The sequence below is a fragment of the Cetorhinus maximus genome, chromosome 4 (assembly GCF_964194155.1).
Source record: "Cetorhinus maximus chromosome 4, sCetMax3.hap1.1, whole genome shotgun sequence".
NCBI lineage: Eukaryota > Metazoa > Chordata > Chondrichthyes > Lamniformes > Cetorhinidae > Cetorhinus > Cetorhinus maximus.
In genome coordinates, this window is record NC_135882.1 from 176,215,646 (window position 1) to 176,239,318 (window position 23,673).

General features: G+C 47.8%; 1 protein-coding gene across 4 annotated transcripts in view; it reads right to left on the reverse strand.

Moving 5' to 3' along the window:
- lama3 (laminin, alpha 3) overlaps positions 1–23,673 on the reverse strand; it is a 500,534-nt gene that overhangs the window by 185,634 nt on the left and 291,227 nt on the right. For all 4 annotated transcript variants that reach the window (XM_078541180.1, XM_078541178.1, XM_078541182.1 and 1 more), the window contains exons 26-28: positions 10,942–11,105; positions 6,723–6,831; positions 991–1,088 (exon numbers count right to left, since the gene is read on the reverse strand). In XM_078541180.1, coding sequence (XP_078397306.1) covers positions 991–1,088; positions 6,723–6,831; positions 10,942–11,105 — 371 coding nt within the window. The remainder of the gene's footprint in view (positions 1–990; positions 1,089–6,722; positions 6,832–10,941; positions 11,106–23,673) is intronic.

The following is a 23,673-nucleotide window of genomic DNA, read 5'->3' on the forward strand; positions in this document are numbered from 1 at the left end:
AAATCTTTCTATCCCCAGTGTGATAGAATACTCTTCACTTCCCTGATAGGCTTAGCCACAACAACTTTTAAGGATCTCAACGCTATCTGGTATGAAGCAGGCCACTTAATTTCTGCCCCTCCCCTGAACTCAATATCTACCTCTTCCACCACTGGCATAGTTCAACTGCAGTACTTACAATCTATACAATGTACTGCAGCCCCTTGCCAAGCTTTCAGCATCGCTCAGCACAAGAATGGGAACAGCAGCAATGTTATGGGAATATCATCTCCTAGAGGTTCCCCTCTCAGTCACACATCAACCTGATGTGGAAATATGTTGTTGGTGCTTCAGCATTGCTGAGTCAAAATCCTGAAACTCCCTTCCCAACAGCATTCTGGGAGCGCTTCACACCTGGACTGCAGCAGAAGGTGGCTCACTATGACCTTCAGATTCTCAAGGGCATTTACAGATGGTCAATAAACTTTAAGTTTGCAGCATTGCCCACATTCCAAGAATCATAGAATCTCACAGTACATGAGGAAGCCATTCAGCCCATTGTGCCTGTTCTGGCTCTTTGAAAAGGCTATCCAATTAGTCCCACTCTCCTGCTCTTTCCCCATAGCCCTGCAAATTCCTCCTTTTTAAGTATTTATCCAATTCTGTCCTATAAGATATTGTGGAATCTGCTTCCACTGCCCTTTTAGCCTGCACATTCCAGATCATAATAAACATAAAGTATTTCAACACTCTTTTAATAGGGGGCAATAATACCAAGGTATGCACCAGCCTTCACACCCTAGGTCGTGGAAACTCTGTTCTATTTTTCAGCCTCCATCATGCACTTACCTGGTTAATATACATGGGTTAATGAAGTGACCTTTGGCAAGGTCACAACAGGCTCAACCTAAGATTGATGAGATGATGGCCCCCTGGATTTTTGCAGCCATTGTTTTATAATTTTCCCCATTTTGAAATGTGGAACAGGAAAGTTCATATGATAGGTTTTACCTCCTGTTTGTGACGGGTCCATGAGTGGCGATGCAGTGGACTTTGGGTTCTATGTGTTCAATGCAGAATTCTTTAACTGGTATGAAATAAACTTTGTGCTGTCAATGGAAAGGAATAAAAAAAATGCAAAATATTAATAAGTATCATGTTATCTTAATCTGTTCAGCAAATCCAAGTCAGTTCAGAAATACAAATGTGCTGTCTTAAGAACATAAGAACTAGGAGCAGAAGTAGGCAATTCGGCCCTTCGAGCCTGCCCCGCCATTCAATACGATCATGGCTGATCTCATTTCGGCCTCACTCCAATTTCCCGCCCTCTCCCCATAACCTTTCAACCCATTACTAATTAAAAATCTGTCCATCTCCTCCTTAAAGTTATTTAACGTCCCAGCATCCACTGCACTCTGAGGTAGTGAAATCCACAGATTCACGATCTTTTGAGAAAAGTAATTCCTCCTCACCTCTGATTTAAATCTACCACCCCTTAGCCTAAAACTATGCCTTATACATCTGCTCCACGTCTACTTTGTCTATACCCTTTAGCATCTTGTCAGGATATTTAATGCATTTGATAACAGTGAGTTTCCCTTTATGGCTCATAGCACTTATGTCATGCAGGTCTGTTTGCCACATTATAGGAAGGATGTGATTGCACTGGAGGGGGTGCAGAGGAGATTCACCAGGATGTTGCCTGGGATGAAACATTTAAGTTATGAAGAGAGGTTGGATAGACTTGGATTGTTTTTGTTGGAGCAGAGAAGACTGAGGGGCGACCTGATCGAGGTGTACAAGAGTATGAGGGACGTGGAAAGAGTGGATAGGGAGCAGCTGTTCACCTTAGTTGAAGGGTCAGTCACAAGGGGACATAAGTTCAAGGTGAGGGGCAGGAGGTTTAGGGGGAATGTGAGGAAATACTTTTTTACCCAGAGGGTGGTGACGGTCTGGAATGCACTGCCTGGGAGGGTGGTGGAGGCGGGTTGCGCCTCTTCCTTTAAAAAGTACCTGGATGAGCACTTGGCACGTCATAACATTCAAGGCTATGGGCCAAGTGCTGGTAAATGAGATTAGGTAGGCCAGGTGTTTCTCACGTGTCGGTGCAGACTCGATGGGCCGAAAGGCCTCTTCTGCACTCTGTGATTCCGTGAATGACAGAGCCATGTAAATTAAAAGGTAGCAGGATCGATTCCCATTCTGTGTAGAGTCGGCAGATCCCAACTAAAGCAGCAGTGGGGGTACTAATAACTTTTTATACCTGTCCACCTAGTATTGAAAAGGCGAATGAAATATGGAGCTTTATTTCAAGGGGGTTGGAATACAAAAGGGGTGAAAGTTAAGTAATAGCTATACAGATTAGACTCCATCTAGAGAAACTGCTTTCAGTTCTGGGCACTGCACCTCAGGAAGGATATCGTGACTTTGAAAGGAATGCAGTGTCGATTTACCAGAATGATACTCTGGCTAAACTGGTTAAATTATGAGGGCAGATTGCATAGACTAGGATTGTATTCCCTGAATATAGAAGATCTATCAAAATACATTCCTTGAATGCACAAAAACCCAGCAAGGAAAGTATTTCAACCATGGCTAACAAAAGACAACAAGGGGAGAATTTTCTCCCTGTTGGGTGGGCCAGTCGGGAGCGGGCATGTAGCCGATCGCCACTCATGATCGGCTGTGTGCCGCCATTCTATGTGGGCGGGCCAATTAAGGCCCTCCCAGCGTGACACACGCCCGGTACCGCTCATTGCTACCTGAGCGAGTGGGGAGAGGACGGAGAGTTGGGGCCTGCACTCTTTTGCGCATGCACACGAAAGAGCGCAGCAATCTCCCTTAGGCACGGAGCTGCCTCGGAGATTAAATTCAACTATGAAACACCAAAATAAAAAAAGTTAAAAATCATTTACACATGTCAGTGTCACATAAGCTGGGACATGTTTATGAATTTTCATAAAAATTTTTATTTAACTAAAAAAAAACCTTCATGAAACCTCATCCCGCCCGTGGATGAGGTTTCATAAAAAATGCAAAGGCCACCTGCGCTCTTCGCCTGTCCGCCAACCTGAAGGTTGGACGGCAGCTTTCTCAATTGGGTTAACTGTTTTATTTAGGGCCTTAACAAGCCTTTGACAGTTCAGCGGGAGCGCAGCCGACTCCGGTGCATGCCTGTCTAACAGAAGATCAGAATGACGCGTGGTGACGTCGGGACGCACATCCAACGTCACCGCGCATCATTTTATGCGTCGGCGAGCAGGGCCTGCCCATGCACACCAAACAGAAGATTCTGCCCCAAGGGTTGCAACATATCATAGGAAGAGGTGTATAAAGTCACCAAAAAAAAAATGGTAAGCCTGAGAATTGGGAACATTTTAGAATTCTGCAAAGGAGGACCAAGAAAAGGATTAAGAAAGGGAAAATAGAATGTGAGAGTAAACTAGCATGAAACATAAAAATGGTCTGTAAAAGTTCCTAAGTATGTAAAAAGGAAAAGATTAGCAAGGACAAATGTGGGTCCATTACAAACAGTGTCAGGAGAATTTATGAAACAAAAACAGAAAATGCTGACCCTTCTTCAGAAACGTTAACTCTGTATCTCTTTCCACAGATGCTACTAGACCTGCTGATTTTTTCCAGCATTTTCTGTTTTTGTTTCAGATTTCCAGCATCTGCTGCTTTTGTCAGGAGAATTTATAATGGGGAATAAAGAAATGACAGAGAAATTAAACAAATATTTTGTGTCTGCATTCATGGAGGAGAATACTAAAAACCTCTCAGAAATCATACAGAATCAATGGACTTGTACAAGTGAGAAACTGCAGGAAATTAATGAGTAAATAAAAAATAGTCCTAGAAAAATTAATGGGATTTAAAGTAGTTAGTTCCCCAGGACCTGACGATTTATATCTGAGAATGTTGAAAGAGGTGGCTGTAGAGATGGATGCATTGGCAGTCATCTTTCAAAATTCCATGGACTCTGGAATGGTTCCTTCAGATTGGAAGGTGGCAAATGTATCCCCACTATTTAAGAAAGGAGGGAGAGAGAAAATGAGGAACTACAGACTTGGTGGCCTGACATCAGGGAAATTACTGGATGTCTGTAATAAAGGATGTGATAACAGGACACCTAGAAAATAATGGTAGTGTTGGGCAAAGTCAACATGGATTTATGGAAGGGAAATTGTTTAATAGACCTGTTGAAGTTTTTTGGGGATGTAACTAGCAAAATAGATAAGGGGGAACCAGCAGATGTGGTACTTTTAGATTTTCAGAAAGCTTTCGACACGGTCCCTCAAGATGTTGGTAAACAAAATTGGAGCACATGGGATTGGGGGTAGTATACAGGCATGAATTGAGAACTGGTTAACGGACAGAAAACAGTAGGAATAAATGGGTCATTTTGAGGTTGGCAGGCTGTGACAAGTGGGGCAGCTATTCACAATCTGTCAATGATTTGAATATGGGGATTAAATGTCATATTTCCAAGTTTGCAGATGACACAAAACTAGGTGGAAGTGTGAGTTGTGAGGAGGATGCTAAGACACTTCAAGAGGATTTGGAGAGGCAAAGCAAGTGGGCAAAAATTTGGCAGATAGCTTACACTGTGGAGAATGTGAGGTTATCCACCTTGGTAGGAAAAACAGAAATGCAGAGTATTTCTTAAATGGTGAGAGGCTGGGAAGTTTTGAACTTCAAAGGGACTTGGGAGTCCTTGTTCATGAGTCACTGAAAGCTAACATGCAGGTACAGCAAGCAATTAAGAAGGCAAATGTTATGCTGGCCTTTATTTCAAGAGGATTTGAGTATAGGAGTAAAGATGTCTTACTGCAATTATATAGAGCCTTGGTGAGACCTCATCTGGAGAACTGTGCGCAGTTTTGATCTCCTTACCTAAGGAAAGATATACTTGCCATAGAGGGAGTGCAACAGAGGTTCACCAAATTAATTCCTGGGATGAAGGGATTGTCCTGTGAGGAAAGATTAAATAGACTGGGCCTGTATTCTCTGGAGTTTAGAGGAATGAGACGTGATCTCATTCAAACATACAAAATTCTTCCAGGGTTCGGCAGGGTAGGTGCAGGAAGGGTGTTTCCCCTTGCTGGGGGACGTGGTGGGGTGGGGAGGGGGTGGTTCTAGAACCAGGGGACACAGCCTCAGAATAAGGGTCAGGCCATTTATGACTGAGATGAGGAGGAATTTCTTTACTCAGTGGTGAATCTTTGGAATTCTCTGCCCCAGAGGACTGTGGAGGCTTAGTCATTGAGTATGTCCAAGACTGAGATCAATAGATTCCTACATGTTAAAAGCATCAAGAGATACAGGGATAGTGCAGGAAAATGGTGTTGAAGTAGGAGATCAGCCATGACCTAACTGAATGGCAGAGTAGGCTCAAAGGGCTGAATGGCCTAAACGGATAAACTGAAGAGACTAACACCTTCATTAAAATAGTAAACAAAGAGAGGTCACATGAATGCAATGAATGTTTGTTGCTATAGTATCCTGTAATTTCAACCTATTAAGATTTTAGAGCAGGTCTTTAATTAATCATGGATTTTGTCTTTATTCATCCACAGGGGGATGTGGGCTTCACTGGCTGGGCCAGCATTTATTGCCCATCCCTAGTTGCCCTTGAGAAGGTGGTGGTGAGCTGCCTTCTTGAACTGCTGCAGTTCATGTGGTATAGGTACACCCACAGTGCTGTTAGGAAGGGAGTTCCAGGGTTTTGACCCAGCGACGGAACAGTGATATATTTCCAAGTCAGGATGGTGAGTGACTTGGAGAGGAATTTCCAGGTGGTGGTGTTCCCATGTGTCTGCTGCCCTTGTCCTTCTAGTTGGTAATGGTCATGGGTTTTGGAGGTGCTGTCGAAGGAGCCTTGGTGAATTCCTGCAGTGCATCTTGTAGATGGTACACACTGCTGCTGCTACTGTGCGTGGGTGGTGAAGGAAGTGAATGTTTGTGGATGTGGTGCCAATCAAGCGGGTTGCTTTGTCCTGGATGGTGTTGAGCTTCTTGAGTGTTGTGGGACCTGCACTCATCCAGGCTAGTGGGGAGTATTCCATCACAGTCCTGACTTGTGCCTTGTAGATGGTGGACAGGTTTGGGGAGTCAGGAGGTGAGTTACTCATTGCACGATTCCTAGCCTCTGACCTGCTGTTGTAGTGACAGTATTTCTATGGCTAGTCCAGTTCAGTTTCTGGTCAATGGTAACCCCCAGGATGTTGATAGTGGAGGGTTCAGTGATGATAATGCTATTGAACATCAAGGAGTGATGGTTGGATTTTCTCTTGTTGGAGATGGTCATTGCCTGGCACTTGTGAATGTTACTTGCCACTTGTCAGCCCAAGCCTGGACATTGTCCAGGTCTTGCTGCATTTGGACATGGACTGCTTCAGTATGTGAGGAGTCGTGAATGGTGCTGAACATCTGAAGATGTTACTTTACAGACATTAAGCTGCACAATTGTTACCTAGAGGATTTTTTTTTGTAAAATAATTAATTTTTTGTTCAGAGTGAATTTTCGGTGTGTACCTTGTCCATCACCAACATATGCTGTATGCTGTTAGCTGATGTGTTCTAACAGCACGTATAGCAACTTCTTCGAGATTGGAAAATATATCTTACCTCAAGAAAAACAATAAACTTGCCAAATGCAACTTTTTCTAAAATGTACAGTAATGAAGAAAATGCATGGCTTGCACACCTGGTACACACATCACAATGAATCGTGTACCTACCAGTAAAAAACTGATCGATGTTCCCTGTAGAAGGAGGTCAGCATAAGAAGGCAGATCAAAAACCGCTATGCGACTCTGTGGGTCAACTGCAACACTCCGACAAAGGAAACTGCAGCAAATGCACATGGGCATAATTTTATCTTTTATAAATACAACAAATCAAAACATTTGTCATCCTGCAGTCCATTGATTTTTATATTAGTAAATTACAGTATTTTATTACAATATTTCATTGCAATTCCTGATCTTATTTTGCATTGCTGATGATGCACTAACCAGATTTATCACTACACATGTTTCTCTCCACAGATGCTGCCTGATCTGCTTGTTTCAGATTTCCAGCATCTGCAGTATTTTGCTTTTATTATCACAAGAATAATACAAGAACTGAGAACATTTAGCCCTCAAGAAAGGCTGGGGCTGCTTTTCTCTATAAGAGAGAAGACTGAAGGGTAACCTGACGGAAGTCTTTAAGATTCTGAAGGGGTTCAATAATCCAATAGGGATTTCATGAGAAACCTCTTTGCCTCTTTTATTACTATATTTCTAGGATCATTCCTGTGGGGTTTAGCCACACTAACTTGTGAAGATTGCTCACTGCATTTTTTGACTATATTGCTGGGTTGTCATGTTGTGTTTAAACACACTAACAAGCAGAGATTCATCTTTACATTACCAATGTCAGACCTGTTGCATGTAGCCACACCAATGAGGGCTCATATTACCTTGGTCCATCCCACTGTTTTTTTTTGCAAAAATATACTTTATTCATAAAATATCTTCAATCACATTCCAAACCATTTCAAAAACACCATTACAAGGGTACAATCCAGGTTAAACTTTTACAAAATGTATCACCAGGTGCATCAGTACAAACAATATTACAATCATTTACAGCCTTTCATTTTGAGCTGTACAGCCCAAGGGGCTCTAAACAGTTCCCAGTCCCTCGGTGCGCTGTGGCAGAAAGGTCTTAGACAGCGACCCTTCCCCATTGCGCCTTTGCGGCAGCTGCCCCAAGCTTTAGTGCGTCCCTCAGCACGTAGTCCTGGACTTTGGATTGTGCCAGTCCGCAACAATCGGTCGGGGACAACTCTTTGCGCTGGAAGACCAACAAGTTTCGGGCAGACCAAAGCGCGTCTTTCACCGAGTTGATGATCCTCCAGCTGCAGTTGATGTTTGTCTCGGTGTGTGTCCCTGGGAACAGCCCGTAGAGCACAGAGTCCTGTGTCACAGAACTGCTCGGGATGAACCTCGACAGCAACCACTGCATCTCTCTCCAGACTTTCTTTGCAAAGGCACAATCCACAAGGAGGTGAACAACGGTCTCTTCCCCACCACAGCCACCTCGAGGGCAATGTGCAGAGGGGGTGAGACTCCTGGCGTGTAGGAAGGATCTGACGGGGAGGGCCTTTCTCACCACCAGCCAAGCTACGTCTTGGTGCTTGTTGGAAAGTTCTGGCGATGAGGCATTCTGCCAAATGACTTTGACAGTCTGCTCGGGGAACCATCCCACAGGGTCCACCCTCTCCTTTTCCCTCAGGGCCTCTAGGACGTTACGTGCTGACCACTGCCTGATGGACTTGTGGTCAAAGGTGTTTTTCTGCATAAATTTTTCCACCAGGGACAGGTGGTACGGCACGGTCCAACTACTTGGAGCGTTCCGCGGCAGCGTGGCCAAACCCATCCTTCGCAACACCGGGGACAGGTAGAACCTCAGCACGTAGTGACACTTGGTGTTTGTGTACTGAGGGTCTACGCACCGCTTGATGCAGCCACACACAAAGGTGGCCATCAGTATGAGGGCGATGTTGGGCACGTTTTTTCCCCCTTTATCTAGAGGCTTGTACATCGCGTCCCTGCGGACACGATCCATTTTCGACCTCCAGATAAAGCGGAAGATGGCTCGAGTGATCGTCGTCGCGCAGGAGTCTGGAATGGGCCAGACCTGCGCCACGTACAGCAACAGCGAGAGTGCCTCACACCTGATGACCAGGTTCTTACCCGCAATGGAGAGGGAGCGTCGCTCCCACATGCCCAGTTTCCTTTTCACCATAGACACTCGCTCCTTCCAGTTTCTAACGCATGCCCCGGTCCCTCCGAACCATATCCCCAGCACCTTCAGGCCGTCAGCCCTGACAGTGAAGGGGACAAAGGATCGGTCAGCCCAGTTCCCAAAGAACATGGCCTCGCTCTTCCCACGATTTACCTTGGCTCCCGAGGCCAGTTCGAACTGGTCGCAGATGTGCATCAGTCTGCGCACCGACAGCGGATCCGAGCAGAAGACGGCGACGTCGTCCATGTACAGGGAGGCTTTTACCTGAGTGCCTCCACTGCCTGGGATCGTCACTCCTCCTATGCCCGGATCCTTCCTGATGGACTCGGCAAAGGGTTCTATGCAACACACGAAAAGGACAGGCGAGAGAGGACAGCCCTGCCTGACTCCAGATTTAATCGGAAAGCTATCTGTTTCCCACCCATTGATTGAGACTGCGCTACTGATGTTAGTGTAGAGCAGTTGGATCCAATTTCGAATTCCCTCCCCAAACCCCATTTTGGAGAGCACATCCCCCATGTAGGTGTGCGATATTCTGTCAAAGGCCTTCTCCTGATCCAAGCTGATGAGGCAGGTATCCACACCCCTGTCCTGTACATAGGCAATCGTATCCCTGAGCAGCGCCAGGCTGTCAGAGATCTTCCTGCCTGGCACAGAGCAGGTCTGGTCAGGGTGAATCACCAATTCCAGAGCGGATTTGACCCGATTGGCGATGACCTTGGACAGAATCTTATAGTCCACATTCAACAGTGAAATGGGTCGCCAATTTCTAATTTCCTCCCTTTCCCCCTTGTGCTTGTAGATGAGGGTGATGATGCCTTTCCTCATGGATTCTGACATACTACCGGCCAGGAGCATACTCTCGTACACTCCTAGCAAGTCTGGGCCGATCAAGTCCCACAGAGCCGAATACAACTCCGCCAGCAAGCCGTCGCTTCCGGGAGTCTTACTCTTCTCGAAGGACTCAAGGGCCTTAGTCAGTTCATCAGGAGTTAGCGGTTTGTCCAGGCTCTCCCGCGTACTGTCGTCTAAGACCTCCGTGATAGAGGACAGGAAGGACTGGGAGGCCGTGCTGTCCGTGGGCTTCACGTCATACAATCCGGCATAAAAGGATTTGCTGATCCTCAGAATGTCGGACCGTGATGACTTTACTGAGCCGTCTTCTTCCTTCAGGCTGCTGATCACAGAGCTCTCTCTGTGTACCTTTTGGAAGAAGAAACGTGAGCACGTCTCATCCTGCTCCACGGAGCGGACTCTGGAACGGAAGATGATCTTGGAGGCCTCCGAGGCAAAGTGCGAGGCTTGCTGGCTCTTCACCTCTTGGAGCTCCTCCTTGACATCGACCCCCATCGACTGCAGCCGGAGCAGATTCTGCATCTTTTTCTGGAGTCGGGACATTTCCCTCTGTTCCTTTCTAGCTTTCTGGGTGCCTTTGAGGATGAAAAACCTCTTGATGCTTCCCTTGATCGCTTCCCACCAGTGTGTCAGGGACTCAAAGAGGGGTTTCACGGTTCTCCAACCTTTGTAATCCCTCTTGAGCTCCTCAATGTTCTCTGGGGTCAGCAGTTGCACATTTAGCTTCCATGCCCCCCTGCCCACCCTCAGGTCCTTCTCCAAGTGGCAGTCCGCCAGTAGGAGGCAGTGGTCAGAGAAGAACACCGGCTTGACGTCGGCGGATCTGACTGTGAATGCACGGGACACAAACAGGAAGTCTATCCTGGAACGAATGGACCCGTCTGGCCGCGACCAGGTGTATCTATGCTGCGCTCCGTCTGCAGGGTTGCTGAAGACGTCGTGCAGCTTGGCATCCTTAACTGTTTCCATCAGGGATCTGGACGTAGCGTCCAATCTGCTGCCAGCCCTGCTGGATCGTCCAGCCGCATCGATGATGCAGTTGAAGTCACCGCCCAGAATGACCGGCCTGGAGGTCGCCAGCAGCAGTGGGAGCTGCTGAAAAACCTCCAGCCGCTCAGCCCCTTGTGCCGGGCCATACACGTTAATTAACCGGAGTGGAGCGTTCTTGTACATTACGTCTGCTACGAGGAGTCGCCCGCCCACCACCTCCTTAACCTCGGAGATGGTGAAGTTGCCTCCCCGCAGCAGAATACCCAGGCCGGAGGAACGAGAGTCATTTCCGCCCCATCCCACTGTGCCTAACCATACCTGTATTTGCAGCTGTACAGATTAAATTCCCCTCGCATTGCTGCTCCAAGAGGTTTGTGCAGAGCCACATTAAGCTTGTGCAGTCTCTTATCTTCATTGGCATATTCAACGACAAGAACATATTGGCCTGGTTCAGGAATCTTAATTCTAAACTGCAACTGAACCTGAGGAAATGACAACTGATGTTAGTGGAAAAAGCTCTAAACATTCTTTGTTTTTTTTAATTCATTTGCGGGATGTGGGCTTCACTGGCTAGGCCAGCATTTATTGCCCATCCTTAATTTCCCTTGAGAAAATGATGGTGAGCTGCCTTTTTGAATCACTGCAGTCCATGTTATGTAGGTACACCTACAGTGCTGTTGGGGTGGGAGTTCCAGGATTTTGACCCAGTGACAGTGAAGGAACGGCGATATATTTCCAAGTCAGGATGGTGTGTGACTTGGAGGGGAACTTCCAGGTGGTGGTGTTCCCATGTGTCTGCTGCCCTTGTTCTTCTAGGTGGTAGTGGTCATGGGTTTGGAAGGTGCTGTCTAATTATTCTGTACATTGATACCCTACCTTCGAACACTTCTAATGCAGTGGTTTCTCTGGAGTCTCACTGTGGACATTTAGCAGTAAAATTTAGTTCCAAACAGGCTGCTGGTACTCCATGATAATTAAATAACGTCTTCACTTTCTGAGACCTAACAATAATTGGAAGAATGAATGGCTCAGACAAGAAAAACAGATGGACACTGAGGAGACAAAGGAATTCCTGGGAATGGAAATGGAATGCACAAGTGAAGAAAGAAATTATAGCAGCTTTTTTAACTGCTGGCAAGAATCTGATGTGTTATTACCATTATACATTTTGATATATCATCCAGATTAATTAACCTCATTTTATATTGTACTGCCTATGCTTACTGAACAAAAAGAATGGCCCAAAACTTCCTATCAGAATCAGAACCTCTGTATGTGATGCTGATCAGACCCACTTTACCCACCTCACTCTCGCCACACCCCACCCCCAGTCCCGGAATCAAAGTTGACATGGAGCTAAACCGCTCCATGCCAGCCCATCCTGCGGCCATAACATGCTGCGGGCAGGCTAAACAAGGGCCCTCTGGAGCTACATTGGCTGGCAGCTCCATCGGTCTCGGCAGCGCCAAGAGCGTGAGTGGCTGCTGCCAGGACGGCAAGAAGACGACAAAGAAGGTCCACGTATCCCCGGAGCAGCTAAGTCCAGGGTCTAGGGCAGGTAGGGTCATGGCTGCTCAGGGAGGGGGACTGGGGTGAGGATGAGGGGAGGGGGTTGAGTTTAAGGCTGCGGGAAGGCAGGAAGGGGGAGCTTCCATCTTAGAGGGGCTGTCCCCCAATCTGCAAGGAGCATCCCTCAAAAAGTTGAAGCCCCCTCTACCTTCCTGTGCTTTGAAGGTTGTACTTAGAAAAAAAATTGGGCTGTCCACTCCTGCCTGGCTGCCCATGTCAAACGTTTTATCACGTGGGCAGCGTATTATCAAGGTCAAATGGCTTCCTAACAAGCCTAATTGACCCTTGATTACCTATTTAAATATGGCAGGTGGGTTCCCAATTTCACCCCCCTATTATGGGGCTGAGCTCAGGGATGGGTGGGAAGGTGGTGGGATCGGACCTGCCCTACTTGACCCCCCCACCCACCGCGAGAAACACACCCAGCAGAGGCACGTAAAATGCAGTCCAATGTATGAATGAATGGATGAGTGTGTAGGTGTGTAAATGGGTATGTGGTTGAGGTAAGTGGGTCGGGTGGCAGGTGGGTTAGGTGGGTAGGGTGGGTGAGTCAGTAGATTGGTCAGGGGATAATCGGGTTGGGTTGGGAGGGGTTGTCAGGTCGGGAGCTAGTCAGTCATGTTGACGGCAAATTGGGTAGTGGGAGCTAGTCATGTCGGGTCGGTGGATTCAGGGGGTAGGGGGGGAGCCTGGGAGTCGGGGGTGTCAGGGGGTTAGGTCAGGGAGTCAAGGGGATGTCAGTTGCATTGTTACCAGGAGTTAGGCTAGCATTTTTCTGTCTAACATTTCCTGGATAACTATCCAGGTAAGTTGGAACTATCCAGGTAACTCAGAATGGATGGCTTTTTCAGAGGGTCTCTGGGAGCGGGGAAATAGCCTATCAGAAGTTCAAACTTACTAGGCAATTCCCACAGAGTCAGTGTGTCGGGACTTAGAACCATAGAAAAGTTACAGCACAGAAGGAGGCCATTTGGCCCATCTTGTCCATGCCAGCCCGAGGACACCCAGGTGCCCTTTCTAATCCCACCTTCCTGCACCCGGCCCATAGCCCTGCAGCTTACAGCACTTTAGGTGCAGATCCAGGTACTTTTTAAACGAGTTTAAAGTTTTTGCCTCTACCACCAACTTGGGCAGCGAATTCCAGACATCCACTACCCTCTGCGCAAAAAAAGTTCTTCCTCATGTCCCCCCTACACCTTCTGCCACTTATCTTGAATCTATGTCCCATGGTTCTAGAATTTTCCACCAAGGGAAACGATTTTACCCTGTCCACTCTATCTATTCCCCTCATTTTGTACACCTCAATCAAGTCACCTCTCAGCCTTCTAAGGAAAATAGCCCCAACCTATCCAATCTCTTCTCATAGCTACACTTTTCTAACCCTGGCAACATTCTTGTAAACCTCCTCTGCACTCTCTCCAGAGCTATTACGTCCTTCCTGTAATGTGGTGACCAGAACTGCACACAATACTCCAGTTGTGGCCTCACCAGTGTTTTATATAATTCCAACATTATATCCTTACTTTTATATTCTATACCTCTGCCAATGAAGGAGAGCATTCCATATGCCTTCTTTACAACCTTGTCTACTTGAACTGCTGCCTTCAGGGACCTGTGTAGTTGTACGCTAAGATATCTCACTTCATCTACCCCTCTTAGTATATTCCCATTTATTGTGTAATCCCTGTAACTGTTTGACCTCCCTAAATGTATGACCTCGCATTTCTCTACGTTAAAATCCATCTGCCACTTTACCACCCACTCCACCAACCCATCTATTGGAGACTATGGCTATCCTCTACACTATCCACTACTCGGCCAATTTTCGTGTCATCTGCAAATTTCCCAATCGTGCCCCCCACATTCACGTCCAAATCGTCAATATATAACACAAACAGCAAGGGTCCCAACACTGAGCCCTGTGGAATACCACTTGAGACAACTTTTCATTCGCAAGGGCATCCATCGACCATTACCCTTTGTTTCCTGTTACAAAGCCAACCTTTTATCCAGTTTGCCACATTACCCTGAATCCCATGGGCTTTTACTTTCCTGACCAATCTGCCATGTGGGACCTTGTCAAATGCCTTGCTAAAATCCATGTACACAACATCCACTGCACTACCTTCATCAACCCTTCTTGTCACTTCCTCAAAGAATTCAATCAAATTTGTGAGGCAAGACCTTCCTTTAACAAATCCACACTGACCATCCCTGACTAGTCCATGCCTTTCCACATGACAGTTAATCTTATCTCTCAGGATTGATTCTATTAATTTGCTCACCACCAATGTAAGACTAACTGGCCTATAATTGTTTGGCATTTCCTTTGATCCCTTTTTAAACAATGGAACTACATTTGCATTTCTCCAGTCCTCCGGTACCTCCCCTGTATCTAGTGAAGATTGGAAAATCATCCTCAGAGCATCTGCTATCTCCTCCCTGACTTCCTTCAGCAGCCTCGGAAACAATCCATCTGGCCCTGGCGACTGATCAACTTTCAAGGATTTCAACTCTTCGAGTACTTCCTCCCTCTTTATGGCTATCCCGTCCAATATCTTGCAGTGTTCCTCCTGGACTACTATATCTACATCCTCCCTTTCCTTTGGAAACACGGAGACAAAATATTCATTCAAAACCCTTCCCACAGCCTCTGCATCTACACACAAGTTTCCATCTTCATCTCTGATAGGTCCCACTTTTTCCTTAATTAATCTTTTAGCATTAATGCATTGGTAAAAGATCTTTGCGTTATCTTTAACTTTACTTGCTAATCTTTTTTCACGCCCTCTCTTTGATTTCCTTATTTCCTTTTTTACTTCGTCCCTGCACTTCCTTTATTCGTCTAGGCTAACAGCAGTGCTTAGTTCTTTGTGCCTATCGTACGCTTTCTTTTTCTGTTTGATCTTCCCCTGTATTCCTCTAGACAACCAGGGAGGTCTAGATTTGGCAGTACCGCTCTTATTTTTGTAGGGGACATGTCTACTTTGTACAATTAGGATCTCGCTTTTTGGTGCTTCCCACTGGTTTTCCACTGTTTTATCCTCCAGCAGTGCTGTCCAGTCCACCTCAGGCAAGTCCCTTCTCATTTCTGCAAAATTTGCCTTCCCCCCCAGTTCAAGACTTTTACTCCTGCCTTATCTCTGTCCTTTTCCACGGTAATGCTAAATCTAACTGAATTGTGATCACTGTCCCCATATGGTCGCCAACTGTTACATCACCCACTTGCCCTTCTTCGTTCCCCAAGACTAGGTCTAGAATTGCATCTCCTCTCATTGGGTTTGTCGCTAATTGGTTGAAAAAACTTCCATGGGGTCCCAAAACATACCTTGGGAGTATATCCAGTCTCTAGCGATACAAAGACCAAAAGATCTGGGCCTCATTCAAGTGAAACACTTTAGGACTATATTTTATGGATAAACTACTCGTATAGTATAGTACTGCATCAGATCATCCCATCTCCACAAAAATATTAGCAACATTTATGGAAGAAATGTTGACACCCAATTTTATTTGAGCCCCAGAATTATTGCTAGTTACACTGCTGTGCTGAAGTAATTATTTTTGGGAATTCTCCAAAACATCAATTAAACATTGATTGATTCAACATCAATCGAAAACAAACTAAACAACAATTACACTCATTCATATAGCTTCTATCTCAGTGGAAGTCAGCAGTCTAAGTGTTAGAGTGGATATTTTTAGGAAATAGAGATAGTTTAAGTAAGTTTTATATTTGTATTTGTGGGTGTTATGAATCAGTTTTAGCTTTAAGGTTTAAGTTTGATTTGTATTTCTGTATCGGTGTGTTAAGAAAGGTCAAATGTAGTTTTCACTATAAAATGGTGCTTGTATTTCTAATGAGGAGTTTTACAACTCCTAAACAGAAGGCAAACATACAAGGGTAGAAGAATTGGACTGTTGCCGAGCAACAGAGGGCCAGACAGGCAGGTCCCTCCCACAGACAAACACAGAAGAAAAGACAGCAGTTTGATTTGGAAGCTGTTGGAGTTCAGATGGTTTGGAAGACAGCTGCCAAACAGAAGCCACTTTGATGGCATAGATAGCAAGTCCCAAGCTAAAGAAAAACCCTGAAAATCCAGGAGTGTGGAACAAGAGAAAGTCTAAAGCAGACCTTCTAGTCAAAGGAAGAACAGGGATCTGGAAAAGGTCCTGTTAAGTGAAATTAAGAGTGAGTGGCAGAGAGAAAAGCTCCAAGTTTCAGATTTAAAGAGACAAAAGCTGCAGGAAGCAGATTTAAAACAAGAACAGTTTGCAAGGGGAAAGAAGGTCCAAAGAGACAACTGAGGTCTGTAACTCTTTGCTATGGGCATGTGAAGCAGTAGCGGTACTGTTGACGCCTGAGTTGGTGAGAGAGAGTGCGTGGAAAACAGCTTGAATACATTGGAAGGAGAGTTCAAAACTCTGGAGGTGAACCCTTGTGGCAGGTGTCTGAGAGAAAGTGTCGGTTTGGGAGAAGATTCCAAGGCGCAGTCTTGGAGAGTGGAGATTGGAAACCCTCATGTGAAGGACGGAGTTCAGTGAGACTGGTTGGCTCATGGTGAGACAAGCGTTTGGGAGCTGAGGAGAGATCCATAGCATCTTGTTGAAGTGGAATCTATCACATGGTTTCAGAGTGTGATGTGTCTGACCACAGGGTGCTATAGGTTTACACGGACTGTGTATTTACTGTGGACGTTAAAGTATAAGATAGCTTTTGTAACTTGTGTTATCTTTACAAATCTGTATATATCTGTAAAGGTATAGTTGTGGGTGAAGGAGTATTGTAATATAGTTAATATTTTCTTGTTGAATAAATGCTTCATTCTTTTGTAAAAATGTTGATCAGCTGACTCCTGTGACTCTGTTCAGTAGCTACTCTCCAAGTATCTAAGCAAACAAATAAAATTGAGGATCTATCAAGCTGGGTTCCACTCTGGGATCAGGCTTGTCTTGGGATAACCTCAGCTGGGATCGTAACAATATGCAATTGGGGTCAATCTTGGGGTCAATATGACACAAAAGTTGTGAACAGTCTGGTTAAGTCTCAGACGGCCACCAGAGAGCGGGATGGAGTCGGTTGCTCAGGAATGGAGTTTGCACCTTCCGCGAGCAGAGACAGATGGACCTGTGAGGGAAACCACTACTTTGGCAGCAGGTAGGTAGAGGGCGAGGCTCGGGGCTTTCACTCACCTTCCGGGACTGGAGAAAGCTGGACCTGAGAGGGACATCTCTACCCGGGCAGTGGGCTGAGTTTGAGGGAAAAAAATCCAGGAGTGACATCACAGGAAAACTAAGTTTATTGGTTGGTGAAAAGCTGCTGTTAGGGAGCGTGTTTAAATAGCTTAAAGCTAGAAAAATGTATCATTCATAAAGCAGTAGCTATTTGGACTTCAGTAAGGAAGCTAGCAATAGGAAAGTAAAGTTAAATCAAGTCAAAGTGAAATAAAGTAAACCAAAGTAAAATAAAGTTTGCGTAAGTGTAGTAAAGTTAAGTTATAAGTAGTTTATTCTACTCATTCTACTTACTCTAAGTGTAATCAATAGTTTTTAGAGTTACGGGATGGCAGGTCAGCTCGGCCAAGTGGAGTGTACATCCTGCAGTATGTGTGAAGTCGTGGACACACCATGTGTCCCTGACAAACACAGCTGTACGACATGTCACCAGCTGCACAAGCTTGAGCTCCAGGTTTCGGATCTTGAGCGGTGGCTGGAGTCGCAGTTGTGCATCCGTGAGGCAGAGGACTACGTGGATAGCTTGTTTAGGGAGGTGGTCACATCACAGGTCAGAAGTGTACAGCCAGAGAGGGAATGGGTGGCTGCCAGGCAGTCTAAGAGAACCAGGCAGGTGGTGCAGGATTCCCCCGAGTCTAGCTTGCTTGCTAATCAGTTTTCTATTTTGGATGCTGATGAGGGCAATGGTTCCTCAGTGAAGTGCAGCCAGAGTCAAGCCTGTGGCACCATGGGTGGCTCAGCTGTACAGGGGTGCAGGAAGAAGAATGGAAGGGCAATGGCGGTAGGGGATCCATAGTCAGGGGATCGGACAGGCATTTCTCCGGCAGTAAATGTGACTCCAGGATGGTGTGTTGCCTCCCTGGTGCCAGGGTCAAGGATGTCACGGAGTGGCTGCAGGACATCCTTCAGGAGGGAGGGGGATCAACCAGAAGCCGTGGTCCACATTGGTACCAACGACATATGTAGGAAGAGGGATGAGGTCCTGAAGGCAGATTTCAGGGAGTGTGGAAGGAAATTAAAAAGCAGGACCTCAAAGGCAGTAATCTCAGGACACTCTCAGTGCCACGTACTAGTGAGAATAGGAAGATTGATCGATTAAATACGTGGCTGGAGAACTGGTGTAGGAAGGAGGGCATCAGATTTCTGAGGCATTGGGTCCGGTTCTGGGGCAAGTGTTCCTTGTACAAGCTAGATGGGTTACATCTTAACAGGACTGGGACTGATATACTCGCAGGGAGATTTGCTAGTGCTGTTGGGGTGGGTTTAAACTAGCTTGTCGGGGGGTGTTGGGAACCTGAGGGGTAGCCCAAAATGGAAGAAAGTAAAATTGGTAACAGGAAGTAGTAGTGAGACTAGAAGGTAGGAGAAACCAAGCAGAACACTGAGTATGCTTCAAATGTGGAATGATGTCAAAAAGACAAAGTTATGGGCACTCTGCCTGAATGTGCGCAGCATTCACAATAAGGTGGATGATCTAAAGGCACAAGTAGAGATAAAAGGGTATGATATAATTGCCATTACAGAAACATGGCTGCACGGTGATCAAGACCAGGAACTGAATATTCAAGGAAGAGTTTCAGCTCGGAAGAACAATGGGGAGGATTTTTCCCTCGTTGGGTGGGCGCGACGGGCGGACCTGGGAGCAGCTGTACAACGGTCCACCACCCACGATCAGGCCCCAACCGCGATTTCACGCTGGCTGTTCAATTAATGGCCAGCCAGAGTGAATCGTGCGCTGAAAGGTTCAGTGCTGCCTGGGTTGGGGGGGAGGGGAAGAGGGTGATGGCGAAATGCAGCGCATGCACGCGGGTGCGCTCAGTAAAAGCTGCCCGAAGGCATAGAGCTGCCTCAGGGAGCTGCAGGTTTGCAATATTAAAAATAAATATTTTAAAATTTAAGGTAAACATGTCCCCTCATGTGACTCTGTCATCTGAGCAGGGACATGTTAAAAATGAGATTTAAAATCCCACCCGTGGATGAGGTTTCTTCAAAAACCCAGAGCTGGCTTGGCCTTCTCACCCGCCCGCCAACCATAAGGCTGGATGGGCAGGGAAAAATTCACTTAGGGCAGAATTCTCCCGATGGCGTGCGGGGGCGGGACCCACACACTGACGCATAAAATGATTGGCGGTGACGTCGGGCAAGCGTCCCGATGTCACCGCACCATCATGATATTTTGGTGGGCGGGCATGCGACAATCTCCCATGCACGCCCGCCATTAATGGGCCATTTAAGGCCCCCAAGGCACCAACTGATGGTGATTTTTCGGGGCCCATGCGATCTTCAGGTCATCAAATGGGTGCAACGGGCAGGCGGGTAGGACACATTTGTATAAATCTCATCCACGGACAGGATAAGAGGGCTCAGTGGGGTCGCAAGTTTGCTCTGTCAAATATTTAATTTGGGAAGTAACTGATGCTTGCCTGTGTGAGCTAAAATACTTCAAAACGCATACCAGCTGCTTGGACTGGACTCACAACCTTCAGGTCAGCACTCTGCAGTGAAGAATCGTTTTGGGACCTGCAGGTTTCAGGAAGCCTTCCCTTAGCCTGGGAATGGGAGTTGAACTCTCCACTGGGGGCACCTCCTCTGAGGAGGAAGGGAGGGCTAGAAGTGGGAGGAGGCCAGGAGTGCACATGCAGCCTCCAGGGGAGCCACCTTTGGGAGAGAGGCACAGGCACAAGAGGTGCAGGGCCAAGGGGTAGTCCAAGGCGGAAGGGGCTGCAGAATGATGCCATTATCCTGCTGCCAGGGTATGCAGGCAGCAAAGCAGCCACCTCAATATGTTTGAGGTGCAGTGCCGAAGAAGGCTCCAGGAGACAGTCAACTATATCTGTCAGACGGTTGGGCCTTAGATCTCTGTAAACTGTGTGGGTGGACACCCCATGCCAGTGGCTCTAAAAGTCACAGCTGCCCTCAACTTCTATGCCTCTGGCTCTTTCCAGGGGTCGGTGGGTGATCTTTGCGGTGTCTCCCAATCAGCTGTCCACAATTGTGTCAAACAGGCTACAGACACTCTGTTCAGGCATGCATTGACCTTCATCTACTACCGTTGGGACCAGGCAAGCCAGATACAGTGAGCCAGAGGCTTCGTGGCCATTGCTGGCTTCCCCTGCGTCCAGGGTGCTATAGGCTGCACACACGTGGCCTTCAAGGCGCCAGCAGGTGAGCCCGGTGCCTTCGTCAACAGGAAGGGCTTCCACTCGATGAATGTGCAGATAGTGTGTGATCACAGGATGCTGATTCTACAAGTTTGTGCAAGGTACCCAGGTAGCTTCCACGACGCTCCCAGGTGTTGGGGCTCTTCAGTGCTCCGGTCCGGCTGGATGGATGGCTGCTGGGTGACAAGGGCTATCCCCTCAGAAGGTGGCTCATGACACCTCTCCGCCATCCAAGAACAGAAGCTGAGCAGCGGTACAATAGGAGCCGTGGCACCACAAGGGCTGTGGTGGAGCCATTGGTCTTCTCAAAATGCACTTCCGATGCCTGGACCGCTCAGGAGGCGCACTCCAGTACCCCCCAGATCGTGTGTCGCTGACAGTGGTTGCATGCTGCGCTCTCCACAATCTTGCGCTGGAAAGGGGCAACGCTGTGGGCAAAGAAGATGTCGACGCAGTGGCTGCGGCTGCACATGATGAGTCCAGCAGTGAGTCTGAGGATGAGGACACAGTGGGAAATGCTGAGGGGGTAGACGCTGACCCGGGCATACTCCAGGGAGGCAGGGAAACCTGGGAGGCTTTAATCCAATGAATCTTCAGCTAGCACACCACATATGGACCTCCTGCACAAGCCTGGGCTGCAGGCTCCATACTCAATTCCTGAGTGCTGAGTCTGCCTGGATGGGAACATTAACTAAGGACCTTGTTAATAAAGCTGAATGTCACACAAATCACTCATAATATTATTGGTAACCATCCACCTGCAGAAGAAAAGAGGCAACCTCAACCATGATGACATGTCTGAATTTAATGGTGTAACAAAAGGAATTTAAGAAAACAGAATGACAAAGGTGTTAAACATCACACCAGTTCTTAAACACCACATTGCGGGCCAACACAAAAGCACCAATGATAAACCCGTGGTGTGCCTGAGGTGCCTTATGTTTACGCTTTCGGGCGCTACGTCTTGGTGCTGACCCCTCGCTGGCACCTGAGACAGCCCGCTGACTCTGCTGTCCTGTTGGCCTCAATGACCTTGGCGGTCGTCCTCTGGCCCGTGGAGCCTGTGTTGGCCCCACCTGGGAGGAAGCTGCCAGTTCCACAGCTGGCATCTCCCCAGTCGCTGCAGCCTCATCGGATGCAACGGTCACTGGCAGAGGGGCGGACGAGCTGCCACCCTCATCTGGAGCACTGAGAGGAGCCCACAGAGACGACTGGCAGCTGCTGCGCTGACGTGAGGTCAGTTAGGACCTCCCTGCTCACCGTGGATGGATGGACACCGAGCTGGAAAACCTGGTGCCCAGATCATCTCCCACACCGGCACTGACCAGCTGAGGTCATGGTTGATGTGAGGGCTTGCTGGTCTGAGCGCACCCCAGGAAGCCCTGTTTGGTCTATTGGAGGAGTCTCTTCATGAGATTTGCCACTCCCTCCATAGAGTTCACATGGCGCTTGGACATGAGGCTCATTACATCGGCGATCGTCCGCGTAGACTCCTCCACCACAGACACCAAGCCAAGCATAGCCTCACGTATCTCCTCCAGATGTTGCCGCACACCCGGCTGCATTTCCTGTGTTTGCTGCGTCGTGGGTGACTCCAGAGGCACATCATCAGGCACCGACTGAGCATGTGCCTGGTCCCCTGCAGTCCTCCGACTGCTGGCGCCATGGGCACTTTCTGTCTCTGCCAGCTCCTTCAGTGACTGTGAAGTGCCCTCACCGCTGTGCCCCGGGACACTAGCTGATGATCTAATTCCCGCTGAGGTGCTAGTATCTGCGCTGGTACCTGCCTGGTGTGATGCTGATGAGTCTGAGACTTCAGGGCCCTCAGGTGTGAGAGGGGGCCTCTGCTGCTCCTCCTTCTGGCCCTGCTCCGCTGATGCTGAAAGGAACAACAAGGACATTTGATTAGTTAATGTGGAGATGTGCATAATGTCAATGTGCATCTCTGTCCCTCGGATCATTATGCGCTCATCCTTCCATAAGCAATGATCAAGCCATGTTGCAAACTTCAATCACTGAACATTCAGCACTGCTCAGTGCTGGGCAAACATACCTGCCCGTGGCACCCCAGCCTCACCGACACCGGTGGACCTTGGCACACCTCCAGACCTAGGGCCTCCTGCTCAAACCGGGTAAGCATCACCACCTGGGCCGGCCCTCCGCCAGTCCTCACCTGCCCGGCGGCATTATGTGCATTCCTCTCCTGAAAAGGAGAGAAGAGCATTGATTAGTGCTAATTGTACATGGACTCTCTCCGCAGCCGGCCCACCCCAACCAGAGTGGGTCATTGCAGGGTTCCAGTGCCTCCTCACCCCAAACACTGATACAAAGATGCCAGGCCTCTCCACCACCTTGGTCAAATGCTGCCTACATTGTATGTGGCACCACACGGTCTAACCTTCCATAGCAAGGAGGCGCAAGCACATGGAGCGCAGATGGCAGCAGATCGATCAGTGCGACGCCATCTTGAAGCTCCCCTCGCAGAATGTCATCACCCTGACTTTGACATGTCCTGGAGTTCCAGCACTGAGCCTAGGTGCAGCTCCTCCAGGTTGCCCCCAAAACAATAATGTTTTACAATAATAGTGTACCACATGCTGTGGGGGCAGAACCTGTCTCTCCACCACCCTCTCAGGGTAACCTAGGCGCCAGGAGGGAAAGCCTACCTGCTGGGTTAAGTGACCAATGCCAATATGGTACTCACCCTTCCTGAGCTCAACAGGTCATTGAAGAGCTTGCGGCACTGGATCCAGATGCGTCGCACCACATCGCGGGAGCTCACCACCTCCACAACCTCCTCCCAGGCACATTTGGTTATCTGGGGGGGGCCTCCTCCTCCCGTCCTGGGTTACGAGGGCCTCCCGCTGTGCTGCCACCTCCTCGAGGAGGGCAGTAAGGCAATCGTCCAAAAAATGAGGGGCACACTGGCCCCCTGCTCTACCCTTCTGCCTCGCCTGCTCACCAGCAGCCGTGTCTGACAGCCTTTGAAAGGCTACAGCAGCTTTTTCAAACAGGCCGCCGGGTCACCATTGGACCCGGTGGTCATTGCAGTCCTGCCGCCGCCTGCCCACTCCCGCTGTCCTCG